Source organism: Dermochelys coriacea, chromosome 8 (genome assembly GCF_009764565.3).
Source record: "Dermochelys coriacea isolate rDerCor1 chromosome 8, rDerCor1.pri.v4, whole genome shotgun sequence".
In the NCBI taxonomy this organism is placed as follows: Eukaryota; Metazoa; Chordata; order Testudines; family Dermochelyidae; genus Dermochelys; species Dermochelys coriacea.
Window position 1 is genome coordinate 39644249 of NC_050075.1, and position 19636 is coordinate 39663884.

Sequence of the window (19636 nt, forward strand, 5' to 3'; positions counted from 1 at the left end):
ACTCTGTGTGTTCGGGGAGGTTACTGTGTGTGTCGGTGGGGGTCAGACTGTGTGCGTTTGTTGGGAAGGGGTATGTGTGTGTGTTGGAGGTGGTCAGACTGTCTCTGTGTTGGGGGGAGGTTACTGTGCGTGTGTATCTTGCGGGGCCTGGGGTAATGAGGAGGGGAGGGGTCTCACCTTGCCTCTCTGCCCTCCACCTGGTGTATGCCCACAGCTTGTACCAGTGTGAGCAGGGGTGGAGCCCCAGCCTTCCCTGTGTAGCCAGGGAGCCCAGCTTGGGGCCAGCACAGCAGTGCTGTGGGGGTTCCACTCCACGTGGGGCAGTGGTGAGGTTAGGAGCCGCTTTATGGGGTGACCCCAGTGCCCTGAGAGTCTCTTCTACTGTCTGCTATACTGCAGCCCCCTAGGGCCAGGAGTCAGGACTGGGTCTCTGTGTGTGTGTGGGTGCAGTTTGTGTCACTGCAGCATGGGGGTAAGCGTGTGCTTGTAGCATGTGTCAGTGCAGCACCAGGAGGAGGGAGGGTGCACTTGTAGCGTGTGTCACTGCAGTGCTGGGGGGGCACTCACTCACAGCGTGTCACTGTAGTGTGGGGGTGGGAAGCTCATAGCATGAGTCACCATACCACAGGGGTGTGTGTGCGGGTCGTAGCATGTGTCACTGCAGCACTCGGGGGGGTGGTGTTGCACACGTGTAGAGTGTCGCTGCAACGTCCGGGTGGAGGCACTTGCTCACAGCGTGTCGCTGCAGCGCTGGTGGGGGGAGGGGGAGCATGGTTTCTGGTCTGTGCCTTGAAGCTGTCTCTCTGGCTAGAGCACGCGATGCAGTGTGTCGCTGCAGTGCCAGGGGGAGGGGGTGCATGCTCATAGCATGTGTCACTGCAGTGCCAGGGGGGAAGGGGAGAGGAGGCGCTTGCTCACAGCGGGTCACTGCAGAGCCTGGATGGGATGGGGACACTCATAGCGTGAGTCAATGTATGGTGGGGGTGGGGATGGGGATAGGGTGTGCTCATAGCATGTGTCACTGCAGCACTGGGGGGGGGTTGCACACTTGTAGCGTGTCGCTGCAGTGCCGGGGTGGAGGCGCTCGCTTGCTTACAGCATGTCGCTGGAGTGCTGTGGGGGATGCAGGGTCTCTGGTCTGCGCCACGAGGCTGTCTCTCTGGCTAGAGCATGCTGTGCAGTGCAGGCAGAAGCCCTCTGCAGCGTGGCCTGCGTGCATCTGCCTGGGTACAATGTCTGTTTGCACTGTGACTAGCCGGTGGGCAGGGACAGGGTTAGGTGGGGCTAGGTTTCAGTGCCTGTGTCCTTACACAGGCAGGGCTTGTGGGAGCCTTTCCCCAGGGCACCGATATTGGGTTGCAGAGGGCTGCTGGAAATCAGCTCCTGTGACCAGCTCAGCAGGGAGGTGAGTGTGTGGAGCAGGGGACTGCTCAGCTGCTTCATGGCTGGCAGTAGGACTGGGGTTTCTCATTCCTAGCCAGGTGGGACATGGAGTGGCAGCGAATGGGGCCTGTGGGGAGCGAGGAGGCCCAAGGGATGGAGCATGCTGTCCCTAATCTGTGGTGTCTTTGCTTCCTTGCAGCCCCTGTCCAGCGCAGGATGACGTGGCTGGCAGCCTGCCTGGGCCTGTGGCTCTTCCTGCAGCTCCCTATCCTGGGCGCTGGGACACGGGTGGTCTACAAAGTGCAGGAGGAACAGCCGCCCAACACACTCATTGGGAGCTTGGCTGCCGACTATGGCTTTCCTGACGTGGGGCATCTCTACAAGTTGGAAGTGGGGGCCCCCTACCTGCGTGTGGATGGCAAGACTGGGGACATTTACACCACGGAGACCTCCATTGACCGGGAGAGCCTGCGGGAGTGCCAGAGCCAGTTCCCAGGGGACCACTGCTTCTTGGAGTTCGAGGTGTCCATCACGGACCTGATGATGAACAGCAGCCCGCGCCTGCTGGAGGGCCAGATCGAGGTGCTGGACATCAACGACAACACGCCCAACTTCGCCTCGCCCGTCATCACGCTGGCCATTCCTGAGAACACCAACATCGGGGCACTCTTCCCCATCCCCCTGGCCATGGACCGCGATGCAGGAGCCAACGGGGTTGCCTCCTATGAGCTCCTGGCTGGGCCCGAGGCGCAGGAGCTCTTTGGCCTACAGGTGGCTGAGGATCAGGATGAGAAGCAGCCACAGCTGATTGTCATGGGGAACCTGGACCGAGAGCAGTGGGACTCCTATGACCTGACCATCAAGGTGCAGGATGGAGGCAGCCCACCACGGGCGAGCAGCGCCCTGCTGCGCATAACCATCCTGGACATGAACGACAACACCCCCAAGTTCGAGAAGGCCCTGTACGAAGCGGAGCTCTCAGAGAACAGCCCTGTGGGGCACTCCGTCCTTCAGGTGAGCATGCAGCGGGGCACTAAGCATCGTGCACAAGCTGCACCACCCAGGCCAGCTTCCCACTTTCTTCATCAGCTTTCAAAGGAGGGGGGTGGAGCAGCTGGAGTGTCTCTTTATTACTTACTATGATTATTATTTATTAGGTGTATTATGGGAACACTGAGGGGGCTCAGTCACGGACCAGGCCCACATTGCAGTAGGCACTGTACATTATTAGGAGTATTACAGTACCTCTCATGGGCCCCAGTCATGGCCCAGCCCCCTGTGGCCCAAGATGCTGTCCAAACACAGAACAAAAAGAACAGTCTTTGTCCCAAAGGCCTCACAGTCTGTCTGTCTGGAAATGTGCTGAGGCACCACCGGGAACCTGGTTTCAGGCATGGCATGATCACAAGTGGCAGGGGTTTTGTAAGTTAGGTTTTGTAAGTTGGTAAGGTTAGGAATGGAAAAGAAGTGGGGGAAGGCCAGGGCTGGGTTAGCAGGGGCTGCAGGTCAGGATTGAGGGGCCGTGGCAGCACTGTGCTTGGGAAGCCAGCCACTGCCTAGCTGTGCTAAATGCTGGCTACAGACAGGAAATTAATCTCCCTTTCAGCAGAATTAGACGCCTCTGAGAGTAAAGCAGGCTCCTTTGGCTTGGCAGCTCCTGGGAAGTGCCTGCTCCCCAAGGAGATGTGGGATGGTGCAGCCTCTCTTGTACATGCACAAACAAAACGTGGCATGGCTGTCTCTGAAGCCCCAGGCAGCCAAAGGCCACTTGCATGCCACAGACTCCACAGAGAGAATTTTGAACCCAAGCGTGGCATCCTAATGCCCATCTTGATTGGCTGGGGGCCCTGAGGGGTGGGTCTCTGTGGATTTGGTGGAAGGGGCAGTGAGCTAATGGGAGCTGACATCTGTTTATCTGCAGCTGCCATCTTAATAAGCGGAGCGCGGCCAGCACTCGGCTGCTCGGCTTGCTAATTTTGATGTGAATTTTAAGAATTCATTTTTCACCGTTCAGAGAGCGAAAGTTGGAGGCAGATAAGGCAGAAGCGACAGGAGAATGGGCTGCAGCTCTGCTGCTGCCATTGCTCAGCTTTTATCTTTCAGGAGGAAAATGACTCCTCAGCTCAGGGAGTGGAGGTAAAAGGTAGAATTTACATTTAACAACTTTTGTTCTCCATCCAAATCTGCTGAGCGAGATAACGGCAGAGCCGCAAATGGGGCAGAGAGGAGACCGCTTGGAGAGCTGATTAGGAAAGCAAATGTTAGACAAACCTCCGATTCTTTAGAAAGCAAATAATAAATGTGGAAACAGGCTTATGTGAATGCAGAACTCCAGACCGGGAGAAGCCAGGAGCCGGGTGTGTGTGTGTGCGGGGACTGGAGCCATGCAGAGTATGGGCAGCTCTCCTCTGTCCCTCCGCTCAGCCAACATCTCTCAGCCCCAATCTGGAGCTGTTCCAGCCCTGGGACTCACCTCCCCCACTTCTGCTGCTGCCTCTCAATCCCAGCCTCTCCCCCCCACATGCTATTCCTGTCCTCGGTTCCCCCCTCTCCCCAGCTAGGCTGGTCCCCATAGTCCTGATCCACAGCTCCCTGCCACCCTCCCCCCCATGCTATCCCAGCCCTGAGCTCCTTTCCAGTTCTGCCATTGCCCCACAGTACTGAACCTCAGCCCGCCTCCCATTGTTCCAGTCCTGGGCTTCCCCAATACCCAATTCTGCTCGAGCTCCTCAATCCCAATGTGCAGCCTCCTGCTGTCCCAGCCCTGGGAATCACTAGCTGTCTGCACTGAACTGCAGCAGCCTCTGGACTGGCTTTGGGTCAGGACGGCCCAGGAGTAGGCACTGGGCTGCCTGTGTGGCTTCGGAGCAGCAGCCCAGAATGGGAAGCAGTGGGTTCTAACACAGCCTTCCCGGGTGGTGTCTTTGGCTGCATGTAACTAGCTTCACTGCAGTGTGGCGGTGAATCAGGTTTTCATCTTAGCAAAGGGGTGTGCAAAGGCCCAGCAGGGTGTGGCCGACTCACTTGGACAGGCTGCATTCTAGTTCCTGGCTGTTCCTTCCTGTTGCTGGGTGTCAGACCTGCTGGCTGGCTGGTTCCCATGGAGAATTCCTTGCATGCCAGAGCGGGACAGCAGGGAGTGGAGCTGATGCAGCCTAACCGGTCAGGCCAGTTTCACTGGAGCAACATGGACGGGGTTGCTCCTGTTCACCTTGTCCTCCTCTTCCTCCTCCCACAGGTGAAAGCCAACGACTCAGATCAGGGTGCCAATGCCGAGATTGACTACTCCTTCCACCAGGCCACAGACATGGTGCGCCGCCTGCTGCACCTGGACAGGACCACGGGCCTCATCACTGTGCAGGGGCCCATTGACCGGGAGGACGTCAATATCCTCAAGTTCTCTGTCCTGGCTAAGGACAAGGGCGCCAATCCCAAGAGTGCCCGCACCCAGGTGGTGGTGACCGTCAAGGACATGAATGACAATGCCCCCTCCATTGAAATCCGGGGCATTGGCCTTGTCACCCATCAGGACGGCATGGCCAACATCTCCGAAGACGTGCCTGTGGAGACGGCCGTGGCTCTGGTACAGGTATCTGACCAGGATGAGGGTGAGAACGCTGTGGTCACCTGTGTGGTTGCTGGCGATGTCCCGTTCCAGCTGAGACAGGCCAGTGAGACGGGCAGTGACAGCAAGAAGAAGTACTTCCTGCAGACCACCACGCCGCTGGACTACGAGGCGGTAAAGGAGTACATCATAGAGATCGTGGCTGTGGACTCGGGGAACCCGCCCCTCTCCAGCACCAACTCTCTCAAGGTGCAGGTGGTGGATGTGAATGACAACGCCCCAGTCTTCAGCCAAAGCCACACCGAGGTGGCCTTCCCCGAGAACAATGCCCCTGAGGACCTGGTGGTGGAGGTGAGCGCCAGCGACGCTGACAGCGGCTCCAATGCCAAGCTGGTTTACTCTCTGGTCATGGACCCCTCCTCCAAGGGCTTTTTCTCCATCGACCCTGACTCAGGCGAGATCCGAGTGAAGACGGTGCTGGACCGGGAGCAGAGGGAGCGCTACGAATTCCTAGTGGTGGCAGCTGACAAGGGCAGCCCCAGTCTCAAGGGCACTGCATCTGTGGCCATCAATGTCATGGACAGGAATGACAACGACCCCAAGTTTATGCTGAGCAGCTACAACTTCTCAGTGATGGAGAACATGCCTCCCCTTAGTCCGGTGGGCATGGTGACAGTGATTGATGCTGACAAGGGCGACAACGCCCGAATCCAGCTGTCAGTGGAGCAGGACAACGGGGACTTTGTCATCCAGAATGGCACTGGCACCATCCTCTCCAGCATCTCCTTTGACCGGGAGCAGCAGAGCACATACACCTTTCGGCTCAAAGCTGTGGATGGTGGGGACCCTCCCAGATCCGCCTACGTGGGGGTGACCATCAACGTGCTGGACGAGAATGACAATGCCCCTTTCATCACCTCCCCTTCCAATGCCTCTTACAAGCACATCCTGCCCTACACCAGCCCCGGGCAGCAGGTCAGCAAGGTCAAGGCCGAGGACATTGACTCGGGGGTCAATGCAGAGCTGACTTACAGCATCACGGGGGGTAACCCCTTCGAGCTGTTCCAGATCTCGTCGCAGAGCGGGGACATCACGCTGGAGAAGGAGATCCTGCGCAAGCACCATGGCCTGCACCGCTTGGTGGTGCGGGTCAATGACAGGGGCAAGCCCTCGCGCCACGGCACCGCACTGGTGCACTTCTACATCAATGAGACCCTGGCCAACCGCACGTTGCTGGAGACCCTGCTGGGACACAGCCTGGACACGCCGCTGGACATCGACATTGCCGGTGACCCCGAGTACGAGCGCAACAAGCAGCGCAGCAACATCCTCTTTGGCGTCATTGCCGGCATCGTGGCCGTCACCCTGGTCATTGTACTGGTGGTGCTGGTGTGCTACTGCCGGCAGAGGGAGGCCAAGAGCGGCTACCAGGCGGGCAAGAAAGAGACCAAGGACTTGTATGCCCCCAAGCAGGGCAACAAGAACAGCAAGAGCAAGGGCAAAGTGAAGAAGAGCAAGTCCCCCAAACCGCCCAAACCATCTGAGGATGAGGATGAGACAGGGCTGCAGAAGTCCCTCAAGTTCAACCTCATGAACGACTCTGTCAGTGATAGCCCCCGCATCCACCTGCCTCTCAACTACCCTCCCGGGAGTCCGGACCTGGGGCGCCACTACCGCTCCAACTCCCCACTGCCCTCCATCCAGCTGCAGCCCCAGTCACCCTCCGCCTCTAAGAAGCACCAGGTGGTGCAGGACCTGCCTGCCACTAACACCTTTGTGGGCACTGGGGACAACAACTCAATGGGCTCCGAACAGTACTCTGACTACAGCTACCGCACCAACCCCCAGAAATACACCAACAAGCAGGTAGGAGAGCTCGTCCTGAGCCCGCCGGACGCACCCCCTCTGCATCGGGGCGCCATCTGGACGGAGGTGTGGGAATGAGCATGGACCCACCCCCGGCCGCACGGGAATGGCCTGGGGGGCTGGCAGAGGACTAATGGAGCAGCTAGCCATGGCTCCTTCCTGGGGCAGGAAAGGGCAGGGGCTGAAGGCACTGTGACCTGTGGGCAGCCGCCTGTGGCTGATGGGGGTGGTAGCCGCTGAGCTGCATTGCTGGGGGTTCCCCTGACGGGAAGGAGCCCTGAATGTGCTGGGTGAGGGGTGTGGATGGACTGGATCCGCAGCCCCTGGGCCCCAGTAGCAGCCGAGCACTCAGCTAGAGACCAGGCCTGCCAACACCAGCAGATGGCAGTGCCCACCCCTCCCATCCAGTGAGTCGCGCTTGCTCCAGCTGCGCGGGCTGCCTGGGGCCTGCCCCTTGCTGGTCCCACAAGGAGCTGACTTCCAGCCCTGCCTGGGTCCGGGTGCTGTGCTCAGTCCCAGCCCATTATTGCTAGCAGCAGCCTCTGAAGTGCCAGCTCTTGGCTCCCGGGGAAGAGGCAAAGCAAATCTGTAAGAGAAGCTTCTTCTGCTCCTGGTGTGGCTGCCTGGGGTGGGGAGTGACCCAGTGCCAACCCTCGCTGCCTGGGGTGCTTGGCCCTTTACTCCAGCTTGAGCATCAGGCTTGTTGCTGGAGCTGCAGGAGCTGATGCTGCAGCCTCTGCTAAGCCCACTGCAGAGCAGATCAGAGCACAGCTCTTTACCAGAAGTGAGGGGGCTGGGCTGCACCAGGGCTGTCTGTGTTTTGGGGCTGGGGAGCCAGGGCTCGCGGAGTTGGGGTCTCTGCTGGGGAGCAGGAGGTGGCTGTGCCAGTCGGGGCTGGGGAGTGAGTGCTGAGGAGGGTCTCTGCTGGGGAGCAGGAGGTGGCTGTGCTGAGGTTCAGGGCGGGGTCACAGCTGAGAGTTGGGGCTAGGTGCGTCTTGCTGCATGAGAGGACAGAGCAAAGGTCCTGGCTGCATCTTGAGGTACCTGGGGGGTTGCGGGGAGGAGAATGCAAATCTGGGAGCCAGGTTATGGAGGTGATGGGTGAGGTGGAGGGTTCAAGGCCCGAGGACATCCTGCCTGGCTGCCTCATCTTGCTGGGCTCCTGCTTTGTGGGCCCTGTTGCCATCTGCCCGGGGGGGGGCGGCGGCGCTTCCTGCATGCAGCATTGGCATTATATCCTTTGTGTTCTGGGGCTGGGCTCCCCTCCCCCTCCATTGCATTGTAGCCTGTGTGTCCCATGGGGATGGGATCTGCCATGGGCCTGGACTGCCCCCATTGAATTTGCCCTCAATAAAGTTTTATATTTTTGAATGCTGTGTCTTGTTTTCCATAAGGCCCAGAAGCGCGGGGAGGGGAGTGAACAAAAGGGGGCTCTGCCTCCCCCTCCCTCCGCTTCCCCCCTGCCCCGCAGTCCATCCTCACATAGTGCAGCTGGGGGCAGTGGCACATTGTCCACCACCCCAACCTCTCTCCCTATGGGGACGTAGCAGATGAGCCTAGAAATGGCATTACAAGGCCCAGTCCTGTGCAGTCAAGGGGCAGCAATAGTTTGGGCTGCCTCCCCCACACCGTGGAGCCTAAGTTGCACCTGGGGAAAATTTCCAGGGCTGCGTCCCACAGCAACTCCCCTCCCTGGGTCAGGCTCCGCTCCTCTCAGCCCTGGGTTTGTGCCTGTGCCCTGGGGCTAGTTCCTCTCCTGTGCCCTGGCTTCCTTGTGCCTGAGTCCTGCTTTCCTGCCTGTGGGATAGGCCAGGGCAGGGTGGCTTGGGAGGGAACATAGCATGTCCCTGGCTGGCTGTGCCGTGCTGGTGTGCTCCATTCTATGGGACGCTGCTTGTGAATGATGGGGGCTGTCGCAGCCATCCGGCCCCTCCCTGTGCTGGAATCAAGCTTTGCCACTAGGGTTGCCAACTTGGCAATATTTAAAAACTGGACACTCCAGCAGGGGTGGAACCTCCCTTGCCCTGCCTCTTCCCCCTGAGGCTCCCCTGCTCTGCTCTTCCCCCCAAAGCCCCACCCCTGCCCATCTCTTCCCCTGAGGCCCCACCCCCATCCATTCCTCTTCTCCCCTCCCAATGCTTGCTTCTCTCCCCGCTGCCTGGGTCGGGGCTGGGAGCTGCAGCCACATGACAAAGGTAGGAGGTGGCCCTGACTGAGTAAAGGCTGGAGTGGGTGATGATCTGGCAGCTCCCTGTCTCCCCTGCTCACAGTAACTGGATTTTGGGTGTCCAGTCAGTAGATCGGACCAGACACTGCCAGGTCCCCCTTTCAATCAGATTTTCTGGTTGAAAACTGGGCACCTGGCCACGCTACTTGCCAAGAGGGAGCTCCAGCGTGCCAGCGCACGGCTGGAGCTGCTCCATGCACCCTACTGGGTGCAGCGGGATCAGCAACGGTCAGTGCTCGCATCCAGCAGGGCAGCATGGTGTGTGCATGCAGAGGGGCTGCCTGTGGGAGCAGTTACTGACCAGGTCTCCATACTGCAGTGGGGTCTGCATGGGGGAGGGAGCGAGGAGCCATGCTCCAGCAGGAGGAGAGGGAATAGTTATGGATGAGCAACTCCATCAGAGTTCATAAGGCAACTGCCAAAGTGCTCGGGGCCTCTTCCCTTGCCCCTGCCCCACTGCACAGAGCTATCCCTCTGCTTGGACCTCACACTCAGTCCCTGACCACTGCCCTGTGGGATCCATTCTCTCCCTTGCCCCTTATCCCATGGGTTGGTTCCTGCACTCTTGTGCCGACTGCAGGCAGGTGCCTATGGAGGTGTGCAGGACACTTGAGTGTCCCGTTCCTTGTGGCATAAGAACGGACATACTGGGTCAGTATCCTGTCTCTGACAGTGGCCAGTGCCAGATGCTTCAGGGGGTATGTACAGAACAGGGCAATTGGAGGGTGATCCACCCCATCTTCTCCCCCAGCTTCTGGCAGTCAGAGGTTTAGGGTCACCCAGCACATGGGGTTGTGCCTCTGATCATCTAGGCTAATAGCCATTGATAGGCCTATCCTCCATGAACTTATCTAATTCTTTTGTGAACCCAGCTATACTTTTGGCCTTCACAACATCCCATGGCAATGAGTTCCACAGGTTGACTGTGTTGTGTGAAAAAGTATTTCCTTATTTATTAAACCTGCAGCCTATTAATTTCCTCGGATGACTGCTGGTTTTTGTATTGTGGGAAAGGGTAACGAATACTTTTCTAATAATTTTCTCTGCACCATTCATGATTTTATGGACCTCTGTCATATCCCCCCCATGACTTCTCTTTTTTAAGATGAACAGCCAAAATCTCTCCTTGTAGTGAAGCTGTTTCAAATCCTTGATAACTTTTATTGCCTTTCTCTGAACCTTTCCCAGTTCTACTATAACCTTTTTGAGATGGGGTGATCAGAACTACATGTCGTGCTCAAGGCATGGGCGCAGCATGAATTTATATAGTTGCTTTATCTTATTTTCTGTCTTATTTTCTATCACTGTTCTTATGGTTCCTAACATTCTGTTAGCCTTTTGGACCACTGCTACGTTGATGTTTTCAGAGAATTATCCACAATGACTCTGAGATCTGTTTCGTGGGTGGCAACACCTAATTTAGACCCTATCATTGTATATGTATAGTCGGAATCATTTTTTTTGATATGCATGACTTTGCATATCAACACTGAATTTTATCTGCCATTTTGTTGCCCACTCACCCTGTTATGTGAGATCCCTTTGGAATTCTTTGCAGTCGGCTTTAGAATTAACTATGTTGAATAATTGTGTATCATTTGCAAACTTTGTGATTTACATTTTCCAGATCATTAATATGTTGAACAGCACTGGTGCCAATGCAGACCCTTGGGGGATCCTGCTGTTTACCTCTCTCCATTCTGAGAACTGACCATATATTCCTGCCCTTTGTTTCCTTTTCCTGTTTTTTAACCAGTTACTGATCCACGAGAGGACCTTCCCTCTTATCCCACGACAGCTTACTTTGCTTAAAAGCCTTTGGGGTGGGACTTTGTCGAAGGCTTTCTGAAAGTCCAAGTACACTATATCCACTGACTAACCCTGCTCCACATGCTTGTTTCTACTTCAAAGAATTCTAATAGATCCATGAAGCACAATTTCCTTTTACAAAAGTTGTGTTGACTCTTCCTCAACTAATCGTGTTTATCTATGTGTCTGATAATTCTGTTGTTTACTATAGTATCAGCCAGTTTATCTGTCCTGAAGTTTGTCCTGTAATTGCCAGGATCGCCTCTGGAGCCCTTTTTAAAAATCGGCATTACATTAGCTACTTTCCAGTCATCTGGTCCAGAGGCTTGTTTCAGTGATAGGTTACATATACCACAGTCAGTACTTCTGCAATTTCATATTTGAGTTCCTTCAGAACTCTCAGGCGATACCATCTGGGCCTGGTGATTTATTACTGTTTTTAGTTTATTAATCTGTTCAATTTGTACTGTGACATTATGTGGGGCAACACTGTAGATTTGTTACTCACATCAGAGCTAGCCTTTTGGGTATCCTTTTTGAAAACCGATGCAAAGAATTCATTTAGCTTCTCTGCAATGGTCTTATCTTTCTTAAGTGCTCCTTTAGCACTTCGATCATCCAGTGGCACTGATTATTTGTCAGGCTTCCTGCTTCTGATATATTTTAAAAAATTCTTAATGTTTATTCTTGCGTCTTCTTGTGAATGCTTTCTTGGCCTGCCTTATACTTTCACACTAACCTGCCAGAGTTTGTGTGTTTTCTCTTCATCCTCACTAGGATTTGGCTTCCAAATATCAGAGGATGTCTTTTTGTCTCTAATGGCCTCTATTACTCTGCCGTTTAGCCAGGGTGGTATTCTTCTGGGATTCTTGTTGCTTTTTCTGATTAGGGCTATACATTTAGTGTGAGCCTCGGTGTTTTTAAATAGTCCTTTATGCTGGTTGCAGGTTGTGATTGTTCCTTTTAATTTCTGTCTAACAAGCGACCTCATTCTTTTTAAAGGTACATGTTACCAGGGTGGGGTTTTTTGTGGGGGTTGAGGTTGGGTGGGTATTATTCCCCTCCAAGGGTATTAAATTGAATTAAATTGTGGGCACTATTGCCGAGCAGGTCAGCTATATTCACCTCTTGGACCAGATCCTGTGCAGCACTTAGGACTAAATCAAGGATTGCCTCTCCCGTTGTGGATTCCAGTAGCTGCTCCAAGAACCAGTCACTTATTGTGTGTAGAAATTTTCTCTCTGCATCACTCCCTGATACAAGGATAGTGCCTGGTTAGTATGAGGGTAGTGGAAATCCCCCAGGGGTGAAAGTAACTTAAAGGACTTACCAGTACTCCGGAGTCCTGAACAGAGGGGCGTGGCCTCAACAGGAAGAGGCCTGGTCTCAACCAGAAGAGGCGGGGCCCTTTAAATCAAGATTTAAAGGCAGCCGGAGGCCTGGGGCCTTTAAATCTCCCCTGGAGCTACGAGCTGCAGGGGCGATTTAATGGGCCCTGGGCTCTGGCCGCATCGGAGCTCTGGGCCCTTTAAATCACTGCTGGAGCCCTGCCGCTGCTACCCCATGGATCCGGCAGCGGGGCTTGGGTGGTGCTTTAAAGGGTCCGGGGGCTCCGGCTGCTGCGAGGAGGCCGAAGTTCTTTATTAAAGCGCCAGCCTGGGGAAGCCGGTCTGGTCCGGAACGGCATACTGGCTCTTGCCGGTACACCGTACCGTACCAGCTTACTTTCACCTCTAAAATCCCCCCTTATTATTGCACTTTCTGGACTCACTAATCTGGGTGAGAGTTCCCCCCAGGTCCCTGCCAGCCACTGCAGGATTGGCTCCCCCTCTTTCATGCAAGCTTTGAGAGCAGTGAAATAGTGACGTGCTGACACTTAGCTCAGGAACATGAGGGTGAGAATACATCACCCCCTTGAGAAGGGCTAGGGCAGTTACCCCCTCTCGCAGCCATGGCCTCAGGCTCTCTGCAACCTCACTATGGTGTGTGGGGGGTGGAGGGGGGAGGGTTGGGGGGTTGAGTTCCATGAAGGCTACACACGGATGTTCTGGAGAATAAGACGCAGTGTCAGACAAATGCCAGGTCACTGCCCATGCATCCCAGCCCAATGGCACTTCAGGTAATGTTAGGACTTGGCTCACAACATTCCAATTTTGTTCTGTTTAAAGGACTTTCATGATGTTTTGCCTTATGCTATTCAAGGCTTGAAAATGTCACCATGAACTTTAAAGGTGGGGAGTGGGCTGTGGGAGAGAGCAGTGGGCTCTTGGGGATGGGGAATGGGCTGTGGCGGGGAGAGCAGTGGGCTCTGGCAGGTGGGGAGTCAGCTGCAGTGGGCTTGGGTGTGGGGGGTGGAAGAGGGCTGCAGGGGGCAGGGAATGGGCTGCAGGGGAACAGATAAAAAAAGAAAGGGGAAACAAACTCCAGGAGGAGCATTCTGGTGAGGACCACCCCAACCTCCTGCCAGTATTTAAGGGTGGTGGTGATGGTGGAGGGCAGGAAAGTCCCTGGCCTCTCCCCAGCTGCCTATGGCTGACGAGGATCTGCTTCCCTTCTTTGGCTGCTGGAAGGAGCATTCTGTTCTTCCTCACAGCCAGCCTCTTCCTGAGGTGGTGGAGAAGGGGGACCACCCATCTCCCCACTCCCTAGCTGCTTGTCTCTGGTACTCCACACCTTGGCCAGCCTCCATGTTTCATTCTGAGCCCCTGCAGCCCCAGGGATCTACATCCTTCTTATTAGTCCCTGATTGTCTGACTGAGCTCTGAGCCCCAGCAGAGCTCAGGAGGCTGGAGCAGCATTGGCTGCACTCATGCACTCAGCAGCCATTGTAATCTTGCTAGCTAGACATTGAACGCGTCTCATAGAAAATGAGCTTAAATTCTGCATATGTTGCAGGCACTGGCGTTGGAAGGTGCCTGGCAAAGCTGTCTACTGGCCAGCGGTGCGGGGTCAAAGGGTTTTCATAAGGCCCGTCGTAGACTATAAAATAGTGGCAAAATGGTCCAGAAACATGGGGCACCGGGGTAGCACTGATCTGACTTCACCCTCCCCCAGAATGCCAGTTTGTGGCTATACATCAAGAGCTCTGCTCAGCGAGACCAACCAAGACAGACGCCTGGAGAGACCTATCCTCTCTGCAGGGTCAATGCCCCTCGCCCAACATTGCAGTGACATTCCCACAGTGCTGTCAATCAGCCAGCTGGACCCAGCACAGGGCGGCCTTAGGGTAGCACAGAGAGGAAGCTTAAAGCCTCGTTCAGTGGTTCCCAAGATTTTTTCTGCCAAGAATCCCTTTGGTATCTGCCTAATTGTCACAGGCCCCTTTCCTGTCCAGTACTACTGGAACATCCCTGCAGCATGGGACGGCTCCCTCCAGCATGACTGCTCATGTGCAGAGGAAGCTCTTTCATTCTGAAATGGCGTCCTCAATGCAGCAAAGGTGTGGGAATGTTGTTTTAGCCCTGGCTCAAGGACAGACCCTTGCGTACTCCATGGCAGACCCCACTTTGGGAACCACTTTCACAGTCCATTCTGGTCAGGCCAGAGCAGTTCACCAGCCAAGCTGGAGTGAGTTCTATTTTTAGGCTTCCTTAGTCCCCAAGCTTCTTCCAGAGCCGATCCTGATGGCTCTTAGCTGCCCTCAGAGCAAATGTAATCCCTTTCCCCCCACTGGGTAGCCATGTGAAATATAGGAGGAAACTGAGGGGCGCATAGGATTAATAACACAAATTCCCACTTTGGGACACCTGTACTTTAGGGGGAGGTGGCGTGGGCACCTGTGCAGCCCATACCCTGGGCAGGAGGCTCCACGGGGGCCATGCTAGGCCCATACTCCCGGCAGGAGGCAGCATGGGAGCCGTGCCCAGTCTGTACCCTGGGTGGGAGGCGCTGCACCCCAGGTTGGAGGCACTGTGAGGGCCGTGCCCAGCTCATACCCCAGGTGGGAGGTGCCCTGGGGGCCATGCCTGGCCCATACCCTGGGCAGGAGGTGCTGCGGGGGCCATGCCCAGCCCATACCCCCAGCAGGAGGCACCACAAGGGCCATGCCCAGCCCATACCCCAGGCAGGAGGCACCGCAAGGGCCATGCCCAGCCCATACCCCAGGCAGGAGGCACCACAACGGCCGTGCCCAGCCCATACCCCAGGCAGGAGACATGGCAAAGGCCATGCCCCGCCCGTATCCTGGGCAGGAGGCTCCGTGGGGGCAATGCCCGGCCTGTACTCCAGGCAGGAGGTGCTGCGGGGGCTGTGCCTAGCCTGTACCTTGGACGGGAGGCAATGTGGAGGTCTTGCCCGGTCTGTACTCTGGAGTGTGGCGGTGATGCTGAGTCTCTGTGTAATTCTCTGGGAATGGGACCCATCAGGATTTGTGAGATCCTTGCAGCCGTGCTATGAGTGGGACAGGTTACCCCTGATGTCTGTGCTGCCTGGGGACTGGCTTTGCCCCAGGGATCCTAACCATGCTACAGGCAGTTCCAGCTGCCCAGAGCACATTGTCCCAGGCTGGCTGGAGCTTTTCACTTCCTCTTGGCTGTTACTTCCCTTCTGCTCTGGAGCTGGGTGCTGGGGCTGTCATCCTCCTGTTGCCCCTGCGACCTAGGTGCTGGGAAGAATGGGTTTCTGGCCTAGTGCTCTATGAGTGCCTGCAGGTCAGAGCAAATGGCTGCAAAGCTGCCCATGGTAGTCACATCCCCAGGGCCTGGAGCAGCTGTGCCAAGGAGCAGCATCCCGTGAGGCAGCTGCTGCATGGCTGTGGATCTTTCACAGGGCCTGGGATGAGCAGAGTAGAGCTGGACCCATCTGCAATGCAGCTTCCCTATCAGCAGCATGGGGCAGGGTGGGGCCCGGGGCAAAAAGCCGGCAGGGCACAGATGTCATACAGGCTCTGGCTCAACATGGCCTAAAGCAGTGATTCTCAAACTTCTGTACTGGTGACCCCTTTCAAATAGCAAGCCTCTGAATGTGACCCCCTCTTATACATTAAAAACACTTTTTTATATATTTAAAACCATTATAAATGCTGGATGCAAAGCGGGGCTTGGGGTGGAGCCTGAAAGCTCATGACTGCCCATGTAATAACCTTGTGAACCCCTGAGGGGTCCCGACCCCCAGTTTGAGAATCCCTGTCCTAAAGGCTGCTCCTGGGTTCAGCCCGTGGAAAGAGCCTGTGCCCCCAGGGTGTGTGTGTGTGTGTGTCAGATCTGTGTGCAACGACTCCATGCAGTGTGCCACACTCACAGCGCCCCTATGCTGTCGCCATGCCATGCTTCTGGCTGCACCTGCAGCTAGCACCACACACTGCTGAGAGAAAGAGCTGCCTGGGAGTGCCCCGTCGTAGGGCCTTCCTCATGCTTTCTGTGGGGGAGTCTCTGCCCTACACCCCTGGCAGGGTCCCCATTTGCCTGTTGCTGTGCCTCTTCAGCATAGCATGGAGCTCCTCATTGGCCTGGCCCTGACTTGGCCAGGGAGTTGCATGGGGATTTTGTTAACTACCGAAGCCCTGGCTGTTTGTGCGCCCGGCTGGAGATCCAAGTGGCTCTGATTGATATTCCCAGCACTGCCTCTCTCCGGCTCCATTGCAGAGCTGCTCCTTGGTATTCACAGTCCTTCTGGAACCAGGCCAGGAGCTGAGTCTGGCAAATTATTCACCCGATTACTGGGGCAAAAATGGATTCAGCTCCCTCTGCTTGGGTGTGTTCATAGGCCTTTCTGTCACTAGCCAGGCTCCTGTGGAAGGGTGGGTATCAGTGCCCAAGGTGCCATGGGGCAGGCAGGGGTGGAGAACAGGGTGCTCAGTGCAGGAAGGGTGGAGGGCAGGGTGTTGTGGGGTAGTGGAGGTGGAGGGGAGGGTGCTATGGGGCAGGAGGGGATCGAGGGCAGGGTGCTGTGGAGCAGGTGGGGGTGGAGGGCAGGGTGTTGTGGGGCAGGAGGAGGTGGAAGGCAGGGTGCTGTGGGGCAGGAGGAGGTGGAAGACAGGGTACTGTGGAGCAGATGGGGAGGGTGCTAGGGGGCAGGAGGGGATTGAGGGCAGGGTGCTCAGGGGAGGGTGCTGTGGGGCAGGAGGGGGTGGAGGGCAAGTTGCTCTGGGGTGGAGCTGTGCTTGGGACGTGGGCCAGCTGTGTCCCTGTGGGCAGCTGTGTCGTGTCAGAGTGGGGCTGGCCAGTGCCTGGGTTCTCCCCAGGGGTAGTAGGCGGAACGTACTGAGAGGCGTGTGCTGGTCTCATTCAGTTACAACTGGGGCTGGTGTCTGGCATTAGGGGCATGTGGACTGTGGGTTACTTGCTCCTATAGTGGAGGGGATGGAGTGTGAGGCAGCCCTGCCCCCTGAGAACCATGGGGTGAGTGCCAGGTCTCCGTGCGTGGCAGGAGTATGTGGGGTGTGACTGCAACTCAGGTGAGGCCCCCGGGGAGTTTGTTGCTGGAATTACACCCAGCGATGCCAGGGGATAAGTGTTTCCTGGGGCCACAAGGGGTGGGAGCTCCTGGCTGTGCTGTGGGGGTCAGTCTGCCTGGGAGCACAGTGCTGGGCAGCTGGGAGGGAGGTGGGCATTTGTGCAGCAAATTCTGTCTGCGGATCCCACTCGTGGTACGTGTGCCTCATGTATGAGGTTGAGATCTCTTGACCTGCACTGTCAATTGGGGCCATGCCTTGAGCCCTCCTACACATGAGGGCATATAGGGTAGGGCAGCCCTACCAACCTGTAGTAGTGAGTTGTCTTTCTGCTGCCCTGTAACACCCCTCGATCCAGTCTGCTAGTGTGTATAGGGGAACTGAGTAGCATGTTTCTGCCCTGTTGGCATCTCCGTTGATTGCTTTTTTCTTTAAAATCTCTGCCATTCCCATAACTACACTCAGCGCTGAGGCACCTTCCTGCCCAATCACCCAGCCTAAATCCTTGGTCCTCAAGCCATGTACAGTGTGTGATGGACTTAACTTATTAACCAATGGACATGGTTAGTGTCTCTTCGCTTTGGGCAAAAGACACATTCCAGACTGTGGCTGTGTGCGCTAGTCACGGTTTCAGAGATATCCAGCTAAAGCTTGGCCTATTGGAGCAATCCATGAGAGGAGCATCAGACTAGGGAGATGTTCCTCTGACTCCACAGAAGGACTTTTCTCCCAAAGATCCCACTCCTTCAGGGCCCCTGTAAGTAGGGATTCTTCCCTGAAGGCTTCCGATGCGAGTACTGAGAACCGGCCTGCATCCCCTGCATCAGGTAGTCATCCTCAGTTCTCCAATCTGAGTCCCATACTGGCTGGGAGCTCAGTGCTAAAGCACAGTACCACCTCCACCTCATCAGTGCAGGGCAGATCTGAGCACTGCTCTATGTGCGTCTCATGGCACCTATCCTTTCCCCGAAGGGAGATCAAAGAAACTGAAAGTGATGGGTCTTCTGACTCTTATAAACCCAAGCCTTGAGGCCAGCTCACCCTGGTGGTGACTCTTTGCCTCACCCGGTTCCGAGTTGGACCAAGTCCATTCTGTCACTGACACCCTTGGTACTGAGCTTGGTACTAGTACCTGTCACAGAGTCCTCAGGCGATGCTCTGGAACTGCTCCCTATGAAGCCAGTCAGGACTCTGGGGAAGTCTCCTTTCTGTGAGCAGACTGTCTTCAGGGCAAAAAGCTCACACGGTTTCCACTTTCCTGGGTCTGACCTCTGAGCATTCAGCATCTTCTGTCCCTCTGGGCGCTTCCCACAGTGAGTCCGCCTAGACGGGGTCCTGGGGAAGCCATAGGGTCCTGCACCCCAACTTCGCAGTCAGACGTGACTTTTAGCCAGCCAGTAAAACAGAGGTTTATTAGATGACAGGAAAATGGTCTAAAACAGAGCTTGTAGGTACAGAGAACAGGACCCCTCAGCCGGATCCATTTTGGGGGGCAGTGAGCCAGACAACCAGGTCTGCACTTTGCTCCTCGTCCCCAGATAGCCCAAACTGACTCACTCTCCACCCCCTCCTCCTCTGGGCTTTGTCCCTTTCCCAGGCCAGGAGGTCACCTGATTCCTTTGTTCTCCTTGCAGGGGGAAAGGACCCAGGCCATCAGTTGCCAGGAGACAGAGTGTCGGCCATTTATGTACACTGGCCCTTTGCTCTGCAACAATTATACCCCCTTATCCCACCACCTAAAGACTTAAGAAATGCATAGGGGAAACTGAGGCACCCCTACAGTATTCAGAGGAAACATTAAGAACAGTCCCACTTCATCACAGTACCGAAAGACCTTTACCATCTCCTGACGTTGAGTCCCAGCACTGACCTCGGTACCAATGCCTCTGACGCCAATCAGAATTAAACCCTTGCTACTGGTAGTCTCCTATCCTAGCACTGAGAGGACAGGCTTACTCCTCCTCCTTCCCTGGCCACTCTTCCTCTCCAGAATCAAGCTGAGCCCCTTCTCTAGACGTCCATTCCCCTCCACTTCCTAGGGAGTCTCTGAATACAGCAACTCCCAGATCACTGCCAGCAGACTTTAGGGGTCCCAGAGTTCCTAAATGTCCCTGAGATGTCCTGATATCCCTTAGCAGATGTCTCCTCAGGCCTCAGCATCTTCTTCGCCCTGTCCCTTTAGCTTCCCATCTTAATCATTTTGGCATTTAGGGTCCCTGGTCTAAACCCCCTAGAAGCTGCTCTCCCTCTCACATTACCCACAAATGACTATATTCCCATCACCCGTTAGGTGCCGACTAGCCCTCTAGAAAGAGAGAGAGAACAATATTAGGAGGCAGAGGCTCAAGAGAAAGCATCATAAGATAATGGTTCTCTCCTACAAATCTGTCTTCCT

At 55.7% G+C, this 19636-nt stretch overlaps 1 protein-coding gene across 3 annotated transcripts in view; it reads left to right on the plus strand.

Annotated features, from left to right (window-relative positions):
* PCDH1 (protocadherin 1) overlaps positions 1 to 19636 on the plus strand; it is a 134427-nt gene that overhangs the window by 10772 nt on the left and 104019 nt on the right. For all 3 annotated transcript variants that reach the window (XM_043490682.1, XM_038414755.2, XM_043490681.1), the window contains exons 2-3: positions 1583 to 2397; positions 4622 to 6814. In XM_043490682.1, the coding sequence (XP_043346617.1) occupies positions 1600 to 2397; positions 4622 to 6814 (2991 nt within the window). In that variant the 5' untranslated portion in view covers positions 1583 to 1599. The remainder of the gene's footprint in view (positions 1 to 1582; positions 2398 to 4621; positions 6815 to 19636) is intronic.